Below are 21,210 nucleotides of genomic sequence, written 5' to 3'. Positions count from 1 at the left end.
TCATATAATACATATATATAGTAGAGTGTTTGATAAGTTGTGGAAGTTTAATTACTATTATCGTCATCATCATCATCCACATGATTTTTCATTCTCCATTTTTTAAAAATTTTTATTATTATTTTTTAAAATATATCTTTATTGATTTCAGAGAGAGAAAGGGAGAGGGAGAGAGATAGAAACATCAATGATGAGAGAGTTGTCATTAATTGGCTGCCTCCTGCATGCCCCCTACTGGGGATCTGAGCAAGAGCTCCTGGATCCTAGGTAGATGCTCAACTGCTGAGCCATACCAGCTGGGCTCACTCTCCAGCTGTTGAGAGTATTACATATATCCTCCCTTTTTTCTCATTGACCTCCTCCACCCCAACTCCCCCTCTCAGATTCTGCAATTGTGAAGGCTTTCTAATTCTGCTAAAAATTGTAGACATGCTCCTGGTTTTTTTCAACTAATGTTTAGGGTGACAAATTTCATTATATGCTTGAATATTCACATGGCTTTGGAAAATATTTTTGAAAATTTTGACTCAATTACATTTCACTAATTGGTATTTGGGTATAAAAGAGTTAAAGCAGCTGGTCTAGGATCTATTCACTCCTTTTACTGGTGGGAGGTAGGGGTAGGTGGGGAAAAATAAAGGAGGTATATTATCCAATTCTTGCAAGTCAATTTGATCCTGCATGCTTGCTCAGTACTAGTATTTCAAAGAATTCAATTATCCTTTAAAATTTTAAAGATCGGGATAAGTGCAGTGGATCTTATTATCATGAATATCTCCAAATGGCAAATACTGTGGGAGTTTGATTGACAAATATAGCATATATTACTACATTTAAGTTCAAACGATTTATATTCAGTAAGATTTTACAAGAGCTCATCTCGTCCCCAATTACACTTCAGTAATATCCCCTGAAAAGATAATAATCTTAAATTTTTGCCATAGTGCTTTATTTCTAAGAAAAAGAGAAAATATATTTTATATCAATATGATTGCTTCATTGCAAAAATGCCATAGGGCTGTAATTTCCAAACTTTTGAACATTAGACTGCCTGGAACTATATTACTATTATTCCCAATGAAAACTCCCATGGCCACTCTGGGGCAATGTCTTCATTCCTAGCTTGTATCTAGTACTAAGCATCTTAGTCCACTTACATTACACAAGTACATAACCTTAAATCAGGGACCTGTATTTAGTTTACTGTGGCCTCCACTTACCTTGTTCACCTTTGTGACTTTATAATTTAACTTATTTATGTTATATTCTTAATGAGCTGTTAGCACATATAATCAGTAAAACCTTCTCTCATGAAGATTCAAGGGATGCTTGGGAGGCCAATATTTCAAGCAAATAAACTCTTTAACTGAAGCTCCTTGTTATCTGTCCCACACTTAAATTCTGATTTTTGATTGCCCAAGAATATTCCCATGCTTTTAACCTTCCCCCATCCCCTCCATTTATCCTCATATCAACCTTGAAAACAGAGCCTTGGTAAGACATGTGTGCTGGCCAGGTGGTGATAGGCAGTCATTGTCTTTGTTCATGCAGTTATGGTTTTTATCTCTTGATGATATAGCATATTCTAAACAAAATAAGCTAATGGGACATTGATAGTATGAGTAACACATACAAATAATTTCTAAATGTCCTTTAAATTGAGAGTAAAAATTGCTGCCAAAGAAAACCTTTATTAAAATACCAAGTAAAATTGGTTTGGATTTCATCTCACCCACTCTATATAGAAATACCAGTGAGCAACAAATACAGAAAGCACAAGAGAAGAAAAATTAAAAGTGTAGAATCAAAGGTTGTGAATAATTTAACATTGGATAATCAGTTTCTGAAAAGGAAAAAAAAAAAAATGTTCCCCAATGAATAAGTTGGAAACAAGAAGAAAAAATATTACTAAAAATTTGTTTCACTCTGTTTATGAGGCTGAAGACTTTTCTTCTATGCTTGAATCCATAAAGTAACTTAGAGATTCTTTTGGAAGATCACATGGAACATCAAATATTTGACACTCATCTAATTTCCTTATACATATTCCTAGGTTCCTTGCAACCTACAGACATGCTTGGTAACCAAGGATACTCTGTTAAATAAACATGAGCCCAGCAAGGCAGTGAACACATTGAGAGATGCCAGATTCAGTGGCGTGTCCTGATATCCTCTTGTTTCATAAGTTAATTTCAGATAGAAAAATGTCTGCAGAAGGAAAATACTACATTTTCTATCCAGAAAAGAAATATAATGGGTAGATAAATACTAATATACCAGATGCAAAATAACAAAAAATGAAAACAAAAAACAATTTATGTGAAATGGTTAGGAAAATTTGAGTTGGCATATAACATTTATATGTGTATATATGTGCATATAGATATATACATACATACTTACATATGTACATATACACTCAAATATTCATTCAAAATAAAGACTTGAAGCAAACTAAGAAGTAAATGGGAGGTTACTAGCGTACTGATCATGCTATATATATCTTAGGAAAGAAGAAACTGAGGCTCAGACAACTGTCTACTTGAAGAACCTGAACTAAAACCTTCAGCATGTGCCTCATACTTTTTTTTCTAGATTATGTAAATTGCGTGTCCATCATAACATATGTACATCATGGCTGACTGTTTAAAATATGTATGTTGAACTAAATTAAATTAAACTTATGCCATTTGACCCATTTTATGATTCAAATGCCCTTGGACTTAGAGGGCACATTGATGAGTCCGCAAGAGAACTATTCCAAAGGCAGACTGATTTTTTAAAAGCACTTGTGGCAACAAGTTTATCTGCACACATTTTGTAGAAAGGCAAGCTTACATTACACGTCAGTACTGTTTCTGGTAAGTCAGATTAAGTTTTCCCAAATTCTCTCTCCTTCTTTCAAGTTTATCAGTTCTAAATGGTACATAGTGATTTACACAAAAAGCAAAGTTATAGGTTTCCTTTCCTCAAGTATACAGATTTAAAAACAACAAACCCCCAACTTCCAAGAGTTATTTTTGTCCAAGTCAGAAACCATTTTCTTCTTCTTCCCCACACATTTCTGTTAAATCATCAGATTTTATTTCAATAAAATAAAGTAGATATCTACTTCCACCCATCTCTATGATCCACATTATTTCCTAAGCTTCCTCCAAACTGGAGCATCAGCCTCTTAACTGTTGTTTCCTCATGCAGCCCATCCTGGTCCAACGGCAGGTGTAGAATAGATTCTCCACTTGGCAGCCACTGACTAGTCTGATTTTATTAAAAATACCTCAGCGGCTTAACCTTACCCCTAAAATTTAGGGCCTTTTAACATGGTTTTAAAAAAACCCTTCGTGACCTTTCTCCTGACCTAATGAGGAACCATGGCCCTGTTCTGTCTCTATTTTAGCCTCCTGGTCTTATTTCAAATGTGACAAGCTCCCTTTCCTGCAGGTCTGCTAACATTCTAGTGCCCTGCATGAAACATTCTTCCTTTCCCATTTCTGGAACACTCTTCTCTTTCTTTTCCTGGCTAATGACTACTCATCTTAAATGTTTCCACTTATCTGTCATTCTTCTGCCTAAGTAGGTTCCCCAGTCACATATTTCCAGAACAGTTGGTGTTTCCCCTTTTGTAGGACTGATTGCACTTGTAATTATTTTTGATATTTCTATTTTGCTTCCTTATTCTGTGATCTCACAGCACACCATATGGTAGTAGTCAATAAATATTTGTTGAATGAATAGGTTGCCATATAAGAATTAGAGTCATTTCAATATTTTTTGCCATTTTAAAGAATAATCTTTTAGATATCAACATGTATCAAGATATCTCTTTTAGATACATTTATCAAAATGTTTCAATATGGGAAAATGTGTTGGTACTAAAAGCTTTGATATCCTGCCACAAATGTTGCTGTACTACATTTTCCCACAACTGGTATTGAAAATAGTTACAGCAAAGGATTTTAACAGAAATTGATCCGTTAAGCCAATGTGGATTTAAGGATCTAGCAAATCTTTTCTTCTTTTTAAAACAAGGGATCTATCAAATCTTGATTGGTTTACTAGGGTAGAATACATAGAAAATGTCACTGCTTTTGTGTAATCACATATTTTGAGTGGAATACTTTTCTTAGTTTTTTTAAAATCATTGAACAGAAGATGTAAGCATATTCTTTCTAAAACTCAGCTCTGATTGTGTCAGACTCATGCTCAGAAACTTTTTTAGTATCTTTTATTTACCTAGAAAATAAATTCCTTTCCTCAGTCTCTTTCCAGTCCAAACTACTCTTTTCAGGTGTTTTGTGTACTCTAGTATTTTAATCCACCTCTGTCACTGTCCATATATTTTATTCCAATAGATATGTCAGCTAGAGTGTTCCCACCATCTGAATGAAATGTGTTCTTCTCCATAGCTTTATGTATCTTAAATCTGCTGATTTTCAAATTTGCATTGAGATGCTATCAGTTCCATGTAATTTTTTTCCTAATTTATTTTCTCTGTTTTGGGTCAGGTTCTCCAGGAAACAGCTCTGAAATGAAAATGTGTGTGCAGGGGGGTTACCTGAAGTGTGCCTAGAAAAGTACCTGCAAGACAGTGAGAAAAGGAGTTGGGGGGGGAGGGGATGCAATGCAAATAGAGCACCAGCTCAGGTGATCCCGTGGGCTAGTCTCTAGTTATTTTCTGTTTTCTAAAATTTAATTTAATTTTTCCCATCATTCATATGTAGAATCTAATGAAATAACTGAACTAATAAACAAAATCTCATTACTTTCAATAACTCTTCTGACTTATCGCAAATGGAGGCAAGAGATTCTGACCTTTCTAGCTCTGCAATGAGCAGCCACCGGGTGCTCGCTTTTCCAGGAAGGAAGTGGAGCAGCTCCCTCCTGCCCCAGACAAGACGGCTCCTGAACAGAGGTCCAGCGACGTGCTCTCCTGAGCCATGAAGCAGGGATCTGAGTGTGTGCCATAGCACACTGCACTGTGTCCCTTGCTAAGATTCCACAGAATCATATTTTTACCACATTTGGGGCCTTTGTTGCCTCTCCTTAGACTAATGCTTTTTGTATGCTTAGTCAATATTCCCTTACTAGGTTCTAAATTCCTTTGGGGTAATCACATAAAAGAATCTGAATAATACATTCCACAGGCGAGGCATTTGACAAAAATGTGCTAAACGAGTGATGAATACATGAATGAACAAAGTGTCCTCTTGGAAACCGTTTCACTACTAACAGTAAGAAAAAACAGAAAATGATTGCCATTTAATCTTAGAACAAGGTTGTAAATAAAAGTAGGCTGCCTGTGTTGCAAGGGTGTCACACCCCTCCACAGTCTGTGAGAAAGGTGGCAGATCTGCGCGAATTAAGTTGATTTCAAAATGTCCCTGGGAAGTGGTTTTCAAATTGTGGTTTTGAGAACTGATTATGGTGGTAACAATGAAGATCTCCCTCCTTCTCTCTTCCAGAGCACTTCAGCTTTTATTTTGTTTTACTTATTTAATTTAAAAGATTTAAATGCTTGTTGCAGGGTACGTAACATCATCAAATTTAAATTATATAACATGAAAACTCTTTGCTAAAATCTATATTACAATTAAATGTAGCTTCTCATAATAAACCAAAGATTGCATATGTGTGCAAATAAACTTTTTGCCACAAGAGCTTTTAAAAATATAGTCTATGCCTTTGAAATAACCCTCTTGCAGCTTCATCAATGTACACTCCAACTTCAGAGCATATGAAAAAGTCATATTAAAACTAAGATATTGTTTGTATACTTATTAACAATGGTGCCTATACCCCGGATTTCTTGCTGTGTGTATTTTCTCTAGCCAAATGACTTGGACAGTAGTGAAGTGTTCATTTCTTGTGTGAATAATGAAAAGGGTAAACTGTATGGTGCACAGAACATAGAACTGGAAGCCAGAAAACTTGGTATTGAAATCTAATTTGCTGCGTAACCAACCCTTACTAAATCATTTAAGTTTTCTGAGAATCAGTTTTCTCTGCCTTATAATTGGAGAGAATAAGTAACAACAACAACAAAATAAGCACAAAATATAGTAAAACAAAAATAGGATACATTCTTTACAGAATTAAAAAAAATTCTTATCAAATAATACACTTAGTACACTTAAGAGCAAACCATTTGTGGCATTTTTATTAAACCAAGATGCTACTTATCACCAAAATTATACAAGTTTGGAAGTGGAAGTTAAAGCGCTTCTCAGATGTGTACTGGTCCCCGGGGAGCACACTGTACATATGCTGGGACACCTGGGACTTGTGGGTCCCAGGGTCACCACCACACAGCAGGATATTGATGACAGCATGAAGTCTGCCCCTCTTTACGTTACTAAAATCTTTCCTTATTTTCTGGAAAAGCTGAAGCAAGATTCCCTTTTGTAAATCTTCATGTTTTAACACGCTTGGAGCCAAAGCTGAAGCAAGTCTCTCATAAATGTCTGATTTTCTGGAAAGTTCCTTAAGCAATACTACACAATTCTCTCAAAAACTTTCTGCCCTGCTTCTTCCTCTGCATTTCATGCAGATGGTTTTCTTCCATTTTCCAATAACAACGTCAATGTGGGGTTTGTAGAAGACTTCACATTACTCACCCTTGGACTGCCTCAACAGGAACAGCTCTGTAGATGTCTGTGACATTCACTCTCTCTCCAAGTTGAGCCTTGTCCACAAGATCTTTGTGAGAAAAAGATAATAGTAGGAGGCTTTTCAGGAGACTCAGAGTTTGATTTGTTTGTTTGTTTGTTTATCATAGCAAATGAAGCAGCAGTGGATCAGTGCCATGTTGTAGGTGATGTGGCAGCATTTACACACCCCGGACTTAGTGATTCAGTCACGGTCCATTTCTACAAGGGCAATGTGGGTGCACACCTAGCACTGCAAGAAGACCCCATGCATCTCTGGAATCAGCTGAGACATCCTGACCACCATGCCACTGATGATGATGAGCTGGTCAACGTCTTCTGGATTCAGGTATCTCATATTCTTACTTTGCAACACAGTGAATGGTCCTCTTTGAATCTGACTTAAGACTGAGTCAGGTTCAACATCCAAGAAGATCTCATTGAGAGCCATGTTAAAAGTTGGAATGACTTCTTGTGGGTAGCAGATGGGCTGCCTGTAGAGATTTCTGTTAAATGATTCTATGTTTCATAGTTTACTTTAAAAAATGGCTCCTCAGTGATATTAATCTCCTCAAGTAGTTACATGTACAGAGGTTCAACAATATCCATGAAAACGCATTCTTCTTTAGCTAGAGGGTCATTAAAAAGCTGAAGAGATTTCTGAAAAATTTCTTTGCATGTTGACATATTTATATCTGTTCTGCAAATCACCAAGTTTTAGCCTTGCTGGCCCATGCTGCAAAATTACTTGCAGACCCTTCCATGCAGACCCCAGCCATGTGAGGGCTCTGCCTCATGGGTGTGTCTCTGATACCACTGCTTGGGATTCCCTCTACCAAGAGCTAGGCATGCCATATGTCAATGGTCAGTAAACATCAAAATCAAGAGAAAGAGTGAAGACTGCATCAGAGGAGAGCTGTAAAATAATGTGTCCCATGTGCCAGGCTTTGCAGATCAGCTCCAGGCCAGGTCAGCACCAGCTGAAGCTCTCTTGTAGAAGTAGAGTCCTCACCTCTAAGTCTCTGAGATGAAGATGGCCTGACGTCCTCACTTGGAAGGAGGAAAGATGGCACCTCCAAAGCATGCAGGGCTCTGGAGTGCACCTGGAAGGTTGTGCTCCCAGACACCCCAAGAAAAGTTTTTTAAAGTTTTAAAAAGATACAAAGTATTAGAATTAAGTGGTAAATTTATTTGAAGATGATATCAGTATCTATATGAAAAACACAAGAGAATAGACTACAAAAAAGGAGTAAGAATCAGGAGTTATGTATCCAAAGTTGATGAGGTCAGTCACAAAATATACCAAATATCAATAACTTCCTTATGTACCTACAATAATTACTTTAAAAATATAACTCAACAAAATAGTTCATGATCATTTGTACACACACATGCACACACACCAACACACATACTCAAAACTCTGTAAAAGTGTAGGAGTAAATATAATGAAATATGTATGAAGAGACCACAAATCTTTATGGAGGGCTATAAAGATGACTATAAGGATGGATACCATGTCCATGGATAGGAAGACTAAGTATTTTAAAAATTATTTTCTCAAAAATATTCTATAAAATCCATATATGTAACAATGGCTTGGGGAGTACTGATGCTATGTGGAAGAAATAAATATTTGAAAATTAACTTCTAATTTTTAAAAAAGAAGAGAAATGTGGAGGCACCTGTTCTACCAATTCAAAAAATACATTATAAGGCTTCACACAAGAGTACCTTGGGAATCACCACCTGCACCTTTACTGGGCATTTATAGTGCTTATGTCAACTTCACTACTTTTTAACTCTTTTGTCTCACCTTTCTAATTAGAATATAAATAATTAAAGGACAGATATTCATTATTTAACTTATTTGTATCCTTGCAGCAACACATAGGCTTTGTAAAGTGTATATAGCAGGCCCTAAAGGTAGGCATTCCATGCTTACTTGAATGTAACTAAGAACTTTATCACTAGAATATTTCTATTGCAGTCAGGAGCTTGACTAGATTTGTGATGTCTGGTGCTGACTTCTATTTAAGCTTTGCCCTCCCTTTCCCCTTTGGCTTGACTTCTGGACAGGCTGATTAAGAAAGTCCATCCTGCATCTCCTTCTTTGACACCCAGGGGAAATGTAAGCCGCACAAATCTCCAGACCAAGTAAATGGGAACTCTTTCCACTTCCAAACCCCTAACCACTATTAAAGGCCCAGCCCATTCCTTCTGCTTGGCCCAAGCCAGGCTGAACCTGCTGGGGCCCACTGTCCTTTCCCCATGAGTCCCTGTGTGAATAGAACATTTTCTCTCAAATTCTCTTTGTGTGGAGTGTTATCAGCCTTGATATCTGAATGAGTTAACCAAAACACTCATATGAGTCAAAGTAGTATGACGCGGTGGGGGGGGGGAATCAATTTTTTAAGGTCATTTTGAAATGTGAGACAAAAAATAATAAATTGAAAATCTGCAATCATGTATACAATTCAAACTTAGTTTATAAATACATAAAATGGATATGTTCCCTTAAAAGGTGTCACTGGGCTAAGAGCTTTCAGGGACAAATATGCAAGTATTCCTCCAAAATAGAGTTTCATAGTTATCATATTATATCATTCATTGTTTTGATTGTAAATTTTGTAACAGTAACCTTTTACACATTAAATTGCTCCAGCAGAAATATCTACATTTAATGGTGCCTTCCTTTTCCTCCTAGTGATACTGTCTCTTAAGCAACATCCTAAACTATTATTCTGTCTTTGCGAGACAGCTTGAGGAAAATGAATGTTCGAGGTTGGCATCTTAGCCAAACCACGAATTAATAAATGGGTAGGATCAGGATCATGTTCAACAACCGTGGTTGGATCCACGCCTGCCAGCTCTCTACATAGATAGGGAGATTTTGGCAACACCTTGAGTTTAAATTTGACTTATCCATTTCCAGTTGAAAAACCTTTCTCTGTCGATATATTAGATACATTTAATTCTCCAGCACGTCTGTTGATAAGAACCTAAATTCTCACTTAAGTCATTCTTTTGTGAAGAGGAAACAGTACTCAGAGAAGGACACAGGCTAGCCTCTATCTGAAACACTTTTTTCCCTCCACTTCTTGGTTTTTATACTTCTAGTTCACTTCTGATGCTAAACCTTTAGACTTTTCTCTGGATTGTCTAACTACATTCAGGTTTCATTTGACTAGCTATTTCTCTTTCTGCTTCAGGAAAGGGAGACACGTGCAGAAAGAAAAAGGAGAAGTGAAATAAAGAACATAAACTTCCAAATGGCCGCCTCCTTTGTGTAAAGGGTACAGGAGAACTTTGTTTGTTTTATTAATCATTTTATTTCAAATCCAAGAAGCTGTGCGAGACAAATGGGAAATGCCAGCAAGGATGACATGACAAAGAGGCTAATAAGCTGCAGAATGTTTATACCACTGAGAGAAGCTGGACAACGTGAAAGGCCTCCTGGGAATGCAGCAGGTAGCCGAGCCTGAGCAGGTCCCAGCAGGCTAAACGCCACGCTGACGGCGACGTCAACGAATGCCAACACTCCAAATAGTTCACAGATGCTGCAAAATACTGCCTGTTTATGAATTAATTATACCTTTATTATAACAGAAATTAAAGACCGTCACATCCAATGTCTTACTGTGTATCACCCAAAACGAAAAAACAGCTGACTCTAGTGCTCATTTTTTTCAGTTGATGGTGCCACGTAAAGAAAAAGAAAATCTTTGTATCCTTTGTGACAGGCAACAAGCGAATTTAAGCCTCTCTAACTCTAATCATATTACCAAAGCAATGTAAAAGATTTCAACCACTAACTTTTTATTGGTGTCAAATTCCCTTACATTCATTTACATATGAATGTAAGTTTCGGTCCTTTTATTTTTAATATTTCGTTTCTCCATTACACTGTTTTGTGCTTTGAATCAGCAGCAATATTAAGGTTGGGGGGGATCCTTCTAAAAGAGATCTCAAAAAAACCCCACAGATGTACTGTATCCTCTTTATAGAAAATGAGGAGGAGTGACCTGCTAGGCAGACTTACCTTCTTGATGGTCTCCAGCATGGACCGCCCCCCCTGCCAGGGCTTGGAGTTCTTCCTGATACACGACAGACTGGCCATGCTGTGCCACTTCCGGTCCTCCAGCTTCTTGTGAAAAGCGTTAGCAAGCAGAAGCACCGTGTCATATATGTAAAGGTTGGAAATCTGAAAAGACATTACGCAGTCATCATCAGAATCGCTGATGCCAGCCATCAAGAACAGGGAGAGATTCATCGGCTCAGCTGCCTCCATTCCTGTCCTAGACGGCTGGTTTGCAGGGTTATTTATTGAGCAGAAGTTTTCTTTTTTCATTTCCCGGGCCATTTTGCCATGGAGAATGAAGTCTTATCTGATTGTATGCTTCAATTGCTTTCTCAGCTTATTTAGGTGTGAAAGAAAAGATAAAATAGAGAAGTTTCGACAGAGGCAAGCCTGTTAGTGTCAGACCTCAGGAAAATCACTGGCCCTGATTTCTTTCTGAAGAGGTAAAGATCTCAGGGCTTAAGACTGGAAGGGCACACTGAATAAAACATTTTCTGAGTATGTCGTTTTTGCATTCTGGTTGTTCAGATGGAGAAATATCTACTTGATCTTACTTATAAGATGAGTGTCCTAGGTGTAAAAAAAAAAGGAAGAAGCCATCTGTGTGAACATTTGTGTCTATGGGGATTCAGGAGTGAAAAAGTGAGAGGGAACAGCACCATTCATAAGCATGACATTGATCAATAATCTATACAAAATAAGAGGTACACACTTGCACTGCAATTCATTATGACGACATACCATAAACTATTACCTTTGTGAATGTGTGTTTATAGTTAAACTTTCTTTTATTAGCTAACTATGTTATTATCTTCCATCTATGTAGATTGAAAAAGGAATTATAGAAATGTGTGCTAAGAGCTATTGCAGTCTTACAGTTAACTCTTGCCAGAACTACTATGCATACTATTATACTGAAGGTGCTTGCTTTTCATATAAATTAGAATTTATTTAGAAAATACAACCACCAAGAGATATCCAACATTGATATGAGCTGTTAAATGTTATAACTTCTCCGAAGGAAAACTCAAACATAAAATAAAAAAAATAAGAACTCAATGTAACTATGAAAATTAAATCCACTTTAAAGCATTTAAATATTCTCAGAAATTTTAAAGTGTCTTATCACTGATTTTTTTCTGAAAACAAATGGGACTCTCTATTCACTGCCCTTTGCTTACAATTAATCATGAAGGAATCTTATGAAATTGTCTGCCCCAGCACAGAATAGAATTAAGTACAGCTATTAGAATAATGAGAGTTTGATGTTACTGAGCAACTCTTTATAAGCATTTCCTAACAGTGCCTTGTGAGTTTTCCTTCATTACTTGGTCAATCTTTAATCGTTTGTGTTTTTAAGCATTATTTCCTGTGTATAATACTCATGGGAGATAGTCCTCTCTTTAAAGAGACACTGAATGCCCTCATGTAGTATGTGAAACACCAGCTTGTCCCTTATAAGGAAATACAAGGGACCCCTCCACCCCTCCTTCTGCGCCGTAATTACTAGAGAGGCTGGGGGGTGGAGTTTGGACAAAATCTACAATAAATGAACAGGGAAACTTGAAGTAGTTGATGAATCAAAATTTAGTCTGGAGGAAACAAGCTGGCGATATAGGTAACAGCTGCACCCGCCGCCTCCCGCAAACACATCAAAATCACAACTAAAATACAGAGCCACCATCACTCAGAGCCTCCTGAGATCTGGCTGCACAGAAGCCCCTCAACCAGGGAGCTGAAGGAGCATCGAGACCGGGAGGAGGGGTGGAGACCAGGGTGAATAGGGGTTGGATCCTGGAGACGCAGCCGCGGGCCCACACCTGGTGCCGCAGGGTAAACCTGGGAGGGAATCTCGGCGGTGGGGGTTTCCTGGAGGAGTGAGGGGTCCCAGCCCCACAGCAGGCCCCCAGCCCAGGGCTCCAGGGCTGGGAAGAGACGTCCCCGCAACTTCGGGCTGTGAAACCAGCGGGGACTGTCCCTGAGGGTCGCGGAGACTGCGGGAGCCCCAGCAGCTCCTCTAAAGGGCCTGGCACGGACTCACTCGGACGCTCCCTCTGAGCCCAGCGCCGGGCAGCAGCCGGAAAGGACCCGGGACACTCGGGGAGGAACTAACCTGCCTGAAGTCGGGGCGAGAGGCGGAGGGGCAGCTTCCTCCCAGGCAGAAGGGCTGGCAGAGGCCAGGGCTCCCGTGGCGAGTCCTCCACACACTGCCGGCAGGCAGGCGCCATATTTGAATCCCCAGCACCTGACTCACCTTTGGCCCCGCCCCGTGATTCCCGGAGGCCCCGCCCCTCCCCACCTGCAGCTCATCCAGGCCATTTCCGGGGTTTTTTCTATGCAAGTGGCCTCTCCAGCCTCATGCTTAGGACTTTCCTAAAATCTCTCAAACAAGCAGCAGCGGGCCCCATACGGCTTGATAAGCGGCCCCAGGCCTGGCACTAGCGGCAGCTGCATTGGCTCATAGCTTGGCCTCCTGGACACCTCCAAGCCCAGCACAAGTAGCAACCAACTAAGGTTTGCTGAGTAGCTCATGCTGGGTGGCCCTGGGCAAGGCATTGGCACAGGCTGACTTTGCACCTCCTGGGAGGCCCCAGAGACAGTGCACCTGGTGGTCAGACTCAACCATGCTGGATTACAACCCTACCACAGCCACGAGTGACACACTCAAGGGGTGCACTTGGTGAACACCAAAGCTCCACTGAAGTAAACCCTGCTCCATAGGGGTGTCTCCAGCACAGCAGCTCCTTGGCTGTAGTTGCAGCTGGTCCTCACAGCCGATTGGCCTGGGGGTCAATTCCTCCCAGGGACGCCAATAGCAACCAAGGCTCAACTACAACAGGACAGTGCACACAGCCCACACAGGGGAGCACCTAGAAGGCCCAGCTCAGGTGACTGGGTGGCTGAGCCACTGAACCCTACAGGACACCTACTCCACAAAGCCACTCTACAAATTCCAGGAGACATAGCAGCTCTACCTAATACATAGAAACAAACACCTGGAAGCAGCCAAAATGTGGAGGCAAAAATGCATGTCACAAAGGAAAGAACAGAAGAAATCTCTAGAAAAAGAGCTAAATGAAATAGATCCAAGCAAGCTAACAGATACAGAGTTCAGAATTTTGTTTATAAGGATGCTCAAGCATATTAGTAAGATACAAAAACAGCTGAGAAAATTGATGACATAATAAAGTACCAATTTGAAATGAAGGCTACATGAAATGAAATGAAGAATAATTTACAGGAAATCAACAGTAGAGTAGAGGACTCTGAGAATCAAATCAGCAATTTGGAACATGAGGAAACAAAAAACACCCAACCAGAAGAGCAAAAAGAAAAGGAAAAAAGAATCCATAAATATGAAGATAGTATAAGTAGTCTCCTGGACAATTTCAAGAGGCCCAACATTTGTATTATTGGGGTGCCAGAAGGGGAAGAAAGAGACCAAGAAATTGAAAACCTATTCGAAAAAATAATTGCAGAAAACTTCCCCTACCTGGGGAAAGAAATCGACTTTCAAGTCCAGGAAGCACAGAGGGTCCCAAACAAGAGGAACCCAAAAAGGCCCACACCAAGACACATCATCATTAAAATGCCAAAGGTTAAAGACAAAGAGAGAATCTTAAAAGCAGCAAGAAAAAAAAGTTAGTTACCTACAAGGGAGCACCCATATGACTGTCAGCTGATTTCTCAACAGAAACTTTGCAGGCCAGAAGGGAGTGGCAAGAAATATTCAAAGTGATGAAAAACATGGAACTACAACCAAGATTGCTCTACCCAGCAAAGCTATCATTTAGAATTGAAGGTCAGATAAAGAGCTTCTCAGACAAGGAAAAGCTAAAGGAGTTCATCACCATCAAACCAGCACTACAGGAAATGTTGAAGGGTCTTATTTAACAAGAAGCTAATGAACAAAAGAATCTGACGAACTAAATAGATCCAGAGACATTGATGCATGCAAGAGACGATCATATTTCAGAGGAAAGAGGGAAGGGGGGTGGAGGGTGGGAAGAGATTTACCAAAGAAGTTATATGCATATATGCATAACCCATGGACAGTCAATAATGGGTTGAAGGCCTGGGGAGGGGGTGGGAGCGAGGTGGAGGGGGTCAATTGGGGGGAAAAAATGGGACACCTGTAATACTTTCAAAAATAAAGATAAATTAAAAAAAAAAAAGTCTGAATTAGACTGTGAAGACCCAAAAGGAAAACCTAGAAGAATCGTGAAGAATGAATAGCCTGTATCCAAAAATCCAGGACGAATCTTTTGATGCCAACAGCAACCAAGGCTCAGCTATAATAGGACAGTGCACACAGCCCACACAGAGGAGCACGTAGAAGCCCAATTTAGATAATCAGCAATATTCTGACCTTTCCTAACCTCTCCCAGCTCCCTGTCTCAAATTTGCTTGCTCTACTTCTCTAGCTTTATTTTGCTTCTCCCTCTGACTGACTGATTTAAGTGTGTATATGATATTGTTGTGGAAGCATTCTTTGATGTCTCTTTATCTTTCTCCAACTACTTAATTTCCTCTAATACTCATTTCCTAGGTATCAAACTAGGTAAATCCTACCCTAACAGCTCTCAGGACTATCCCCGCTTCAGGGTTAATTGGGCAGTCTTTTTATCTCCCATAACACTCAGTGTATATCTCTAATGAGGTATATCATCATGATATGATTCTTTTAAAATCTGCCTTTCACACTAGCACATGAGTTCCTCTGGACAGGGGCTCATATTGTATATATTTTCCCCTTCGTACTTTTGTTTCCCTTATTCTTTATTTCTCCTTGACTTATCCTAGAGCTTAGCACATAATTTGTTTTTTAATAAATAGGTGTTAAAAAAGAATGGGAGTGAGGAAGACCATCAAGTTTAACATTGGGTAGGTTTAACAGAAGTCAAGCAGTAAGAAATTTGACAACCTGAGTTCCATCCACAACTGACATGTCTGTGGCTCAGTCTCTTTTGCACACCTTGAGGCATGCGCTTTGAGAATCCAGGCTGGTTGGAGAGGTGAGTGGTTTGTACTTAACATGTGACAGGTGTTATCAAATGACTGCCTCTCCTCATTGCCAGAATTCCAAATTGCAGGATCAAAAGGGAGTGATGACATTCTCTGAGCTTTTAATTACTCCTGTCTTAGGTAAGTGCCTGTTCTCTTTCAAAGTTTGTGCTCCTTCCTATGCCACAATTTATTAGCCCCTTTCTGCCATCATCTGCTGACCTCCTGGTCACTCTATATTCACGAGGTCTTTGACTCCTCCCTCCCATTGATCCCAAAATATCGCCCTGCATTAAAAAAAGCATTTTGATTTCTACACAGATGATCTTTACTTCTATTCTGGCCACAACCAATATAAGTGACTATTCACTGGACACAAACACACACCACCTCTAAGATCTTAAACACCAATATCCCACCATCTGACCAATCATTTCTCTCTACTTACTGTCACTACACTTGTTTTCTGACTTCATTGAATCACCAGCACCCACCTCTGCATGACAACCTTTCAATATTTGACACCAACTACTTGACACCAAATATATTTATTACTTGCTCTAAAACATCCTCTTTACTTAAGTTGTGCATCATCTGGTGTAATTGCTAGACTGTTCATCATCTCAGCTCTCTTCCTCTGTCCTCCTATGTTTCAGTGTTTCTGCTCAAAATGTAATACTCAGAACTGACGCATTATTGCAGATATGATCTGACTAGGAGAGAGACAGGGTCTATCTCTCTTGATCTCAGCAAAATGCTTCTGACATAAGGACCAAGATTCCATTAGAAAGGTTTAGAGCGCTTATGCCCTGTGCTATGCTCATAAGGAATCTAACTTCATCTTAATAGCCTTACACAGCTGTCAGACCAGGTCTCATCCATGTAGACTTCCTGTAATTGATTTTGAACTTCTACTTTATCTCCATGAAATTTCAACTTTTAGGTTTATTATTCAGTAAATACTAACAACTTGGATCTGGATTATATAACACAACAGAAGCTTTCTCTCCTAGCTTTATGTCATTTACAAGTTTGATATTTTATTCATTTTCATTCATGTAATCAACATTTAACAATATTAGGCCCAAGAATAGAATCTCCTGAATGACATAGAGAGTTCCTTGCACTTCAAGGGTAAAATATTTATCAGTGTGGTTTGAGTATTTCTCTAGTTCCACACTTCTCAAAGTGAGGGTAATAAAAGCCCCTGGTGGTGAGTTGTAAATAGGAAGTATTCAAAGCTGCAAGACATATCTGAGCCATGTCTGAGGAATATCAATTTTGCTTGAAGATTTGGGAAAAAAAAACAACAAAAAAACTTAGCTGGTAAATTATTTGAAATAAACTCATGTGCTATAACTTTTAAAGATAACGAGACTTTAACGTATTTTAAACTTTAAAAAAATCTAAGGCTAGAGTGGGTGTTGTTTTTTTTTTAAAAATATATCTTTATTGACTTCAGAGAGAGGAAGGGAGAAGGAGAGACAGAGAGAAACATCAATGATGAGAGAGTCACTGATCGGCTGCCTCCTGCACGCCCCCGACTGGGGATCGAGCCCGCAACCCGGGCATGTGCCCTGACCGGAACCTCCCGGATCATAGGGCGATGCTCAACCACCGAGCCACACCCGGCTGGGTGACAGTGTTTACTGTCTTCTGAGTTTTTGGTCAAATGTTTAACTGATATCAATCTATCTAGACTTTTTAATGTCTTTCTATGAGGATTTCATGAGAAAATTTTTCAAACACTACATAAAAATCAATATACAATAAATAGATTTATGACATTCTAACAACCTAAAAAATTAAATAAGACTTAGTTTGGCAGTGCTTGCTATTCAGGAAGCCCTATTGTCTTATTTAAAGTTCCATAAACAATATGTGTAATACTATATTCTACAGTTGATATAGATATTAATTTTAGTATATTAAACTCTGATTATCAGAATTTTTTTGCCTTCTTTTTTAAATTGGGACATTCACCGATGTCTTCTTATACTTGAATTCTCTTCCCAAATATTTCACTAGTATTTTCAATTTATAATATTGTGAACCTATCCACTTGTTTATTTATTGTTCTGAGCAATTATTTTTCCAGCCTCATTTTAAAACAGTAAGACAAACTCTTACCATCTTCAAACCTCTGTTTTTTATAAAACAATGGCTACTTTTTAAAATGACTTGTATTTTAACCTTTCCAATCTGAAGGCAATTTTTGCCAAATGGAGAAAACAGAAGCAAACATACGTAAACATTCTTCTTTTTTCTCCATTAGCAGCCAAGCTAACATTAGTTTCACCAAGCAGTAAGCTCACTTCCTTTTTGTTTCATATATTGTTAAAAACTCTGTTTCTAGCCAAAAGGTTTCTCTAATATTTATTTTGCAACTTCAGCTATCCTTGGTTTTATTCTTTTTGGCATTAATTTAAAGATTTAGGAATCTTGTTTCTTTGTTTGTTCTAAATATCCTCTTTCTGTGTATGTTAAAATATGTAACAGCCCAGTAATCTCTACACAGGCCCATTGTACCCTCTTGTCCTCTGCTGTACTGATTATTGTGATTTTATGTTGGGTTTTATTTTTAGAGCTCATTTGAGTCATGTTTTCAAATCTTCATTTTTTTTCTGAGTTACTCTTAATTGTACCTTGCTGATAAAAGTGTCTGTGATCATATTTACCTGCATTGTTTTTATTGATGAGCTCCAAGATGACAGGGTTACTTCTCCTAACCACCTACTCCCAAATTTTCAGTAAGTATTTTTCTTGTTGCTTTCTTTAATGTTAGTGAGATAACATTTTCACCAAGGCAAGCTTCTATGCCAAATGCTCTGCTTTTAGTGGAACATAAGAGTCTTGCATTTAGACTCTTAATTATATAAATCTTCATTTATCAAAGCTTCTGTCAATGTTCCTTTTATATATTAATTCAGGGGTGGGAAATGTCCGGCCCATGGGCCATATACAACCCATGAAATCATTTGATCTGGCCCTGCCAAGGCAACCACCGATGGGACTCAAAATACAATAAACCTAGGAGCTTTTTTCATAGCTAACTTTTAAGTTGATAATTTTGAATGGCCTGCAAATATGTTATAAATACCCAAATGGCCTTTGACAGAAAAAAGGTTCCCCATCCCTGTTAATTATTTAATTAAATTCTATTATATGCAATAGGGAAGTTAATGTGTAATAAATCCTCAAAGAAAAACTGATCGCCTTGTTTCCTTCCATCTGTGTGTTTGAGGGGAGTGAGAAGAAGGCGTGAGGTAGAGGGTTGGTGCTTCGTCTACATCCTTAATTCATCAGATAAGTAGGGGAATATAAAGCTAAATAAAATATTTGTTTCCTTGATTTCAAGAAATTAATTAATTGAATCAGAAGGATTGTGCTCTTTGGTAAATGTGCTTTAAAATACTGTGTAGTTACTTTCTGCTTTAACAATTTGTATAATTCCTGCTACTTCTTTTCACAGAAACAGTCTTTAATATTTCAAAACTTTCCGAGTCAAAATTCTTTCATGTTTTTCTACATTTAAATTCTATCATTTCTACATCAATTATACTTATGACAAATTAATAGGGGAAGCTGGATCATTATAAATATTTAATAAAATTGGCATTAAAATGTAAACAGGTCTTGTTTAGGTTTCAGAGTGACTTATTTTGACCACTGCCTTTCCTTAATTACATTCAAATCCACAAATACTCACAAAGGTCAAAGCACTGTAATAAATATGATGGGGGAAATCAAGTTAGACTAGTACTTTGTGGGATTTTATGATGTCAGGTCCTAGAGAGAACCTATTCTAAAAGAGTTTAAAATCTAGAAGGAAACAAAAAGTTCTACGGGCCATGATCCTTAAGTGAGCTGCCAGGTATGCTGCTCATCACAATGATAATAAATATGAAGCTAAAGTTGGATAAGTAGTAACTCAACAACAAAAAAATCCAACCACAACTAAAGATAGGGAGACTGTGGATTTATCATTCAAAAGTAGAAATAGCTTTGCAAAATTACCTTATTTATCTAGTATTATTGGGGATGAGCTAGTTTTAATATTTCCAAAATGCTGAAACTGAACATCTCTAAGTACTAAAACATTTTTGACATTAAACATTTTAAAGGAATAGATTTCTGAAATATATATTTTTCTGACTTCTAAAATTGACCATAACTTTAGTCTTTCTTGTATCTCAGAGTTACTGTTTAAATACTAACTAATATGCTGGCAATATATTGAAGTGATACCCTTAGGAACTGTTTCATGACACAGAGTTGTTTTTAACAGAAAAGTCCTTCACTGATAAAATGTTTGAATTAGATTATCTGATTGATTTCTTTTTTCCTGTCTCTTGCTTTGCTCGAGAGTGTTCCCTATAGCTCCCCACTGCTGTCCATGTGCCTGCCTTTTGTAACACCCCCTTCAAATTGACATCGTGAGATCTCTTGTGCAAAGAGAAATAAAACAAAGAGATCTGATAGGATTTTCCTTACAAAAAAGAAATAGGCTCTGGGTGAGTACTTAAAGGTCACTTTTATGAGTAAACTGCAGGGACTTAGTGTTCTCTATTTTGCTGCTCAGAAATTTTATTTATTTATTTTCAAATTCTTTGTTGTATTCTGAATAGCAAAGATTACAGCTATATCCCATCTGAGTTCAATATGCCTATATAATACTATAGCACTTTTTGTGCTTCTAAATAAAATTTTCCTGAAGTACTTCAAACTGGACACTAATCTTTTTTTTTATTATTATTTTTTAAATCTATGTCCTTGTTATGCCAAAAGAAAGTCAAGCAAATTTATTGACTTACTAATTTGGAGTTTGGCATTAAGGAGTATCAATCTCAAAATCTCCCATGAGAAATGTTACGGATCTACCAACTTGCTGAGAAAGAAATAACCTTTATATATTATAATATTATTAAACAAGTAGATATTTTGCTAAAATGAAATTTAAAAGATCAAAAACACAGATTCTTGGTGCTTCCTGAGATGCTTCAACTTAATACATTGCTGGAGAAAGGCAATAGTTCGGAAACTGCAAACCTGTAAAATTCTAAATCCAGTACAACTCAGAAACCTCTCTGGACAGTTGCCTGGCAAAGCACCACAGGAAGGAATGCCCCTGCGCCCAGAATGTACCTCCATATTCTGGGCAAACGGGTCCTTGGGGTCACACAGGGTGGAAGATATCCGATGGTTGCCCCGGAAACAGCGCTGGCTTATGTTCTGGGGGACCGGGAAGGTCTGCCGGATGATAGTGAGCCTTCCGATGGACCTTCTCACAAGTTCCTGTACATCCATGTCGTTGATTTCCTGTAAGATAAGAAACGGAAGAATTAAAAATGCTTTCACACAGTAACAGAAACACAAAATCTATTACTAAGTTGTCATCTGGAAATGCTAAGGGATTGTCACTGTGACACAATGCTTAGCACTCATCCAAAGGAAACAGTGCACACTCATTCAAATGATCAA

General features: G+C 38.2%; 1 protein-coding gene across 2 annotated transcripts in view; it reads right to left on the bottom strand.

Annotated features, from left to right (window-relative positions):
• The window catches only part of GRID2 (glutamate ionotropic receptor delta type subunit 2), a gene marked incomplete at its 3' end in the record, with an annotated part of 1,219,813 nt that overhangs the window by 474,254 nt on the left and 724,349 nt on the right, over window positions 1-21,210 (bottom strand). For both annotated transcript variants that reach the window (XM_081131278.1, XM_081131277.1), the window contains exons 6-7: window positions 20,875-21,048; window positions 10,687-10,848 (exon numbers count right to left, since the gene is read on the bottom strand). In XM_081131278.1, the coding sequence (XP_080987404.1) occupies window positions 10,687-10,848; window positions 20,875-21,048 (336 nt within the window). The remainder of the gene's footprint in view (window positions 1-10,686; window positions 10,849-20,874; window positions 21,049-21,210) is intronic.

This window comes from Miniopterus schreibersii (assembly GCF_964146895.1).
Source record: "Miniopterus schreibersii genome assembly, chromosome: 1".
NCBI lineage: Eukaryota > Metazoa > Chordata > Mammalia > Chiroptera > Miniopteridae > Miniopterus > Miniopterus schreibersii.
This window is presented reverse-complemented; position numbering and strand designations above follow the sequence as displayed.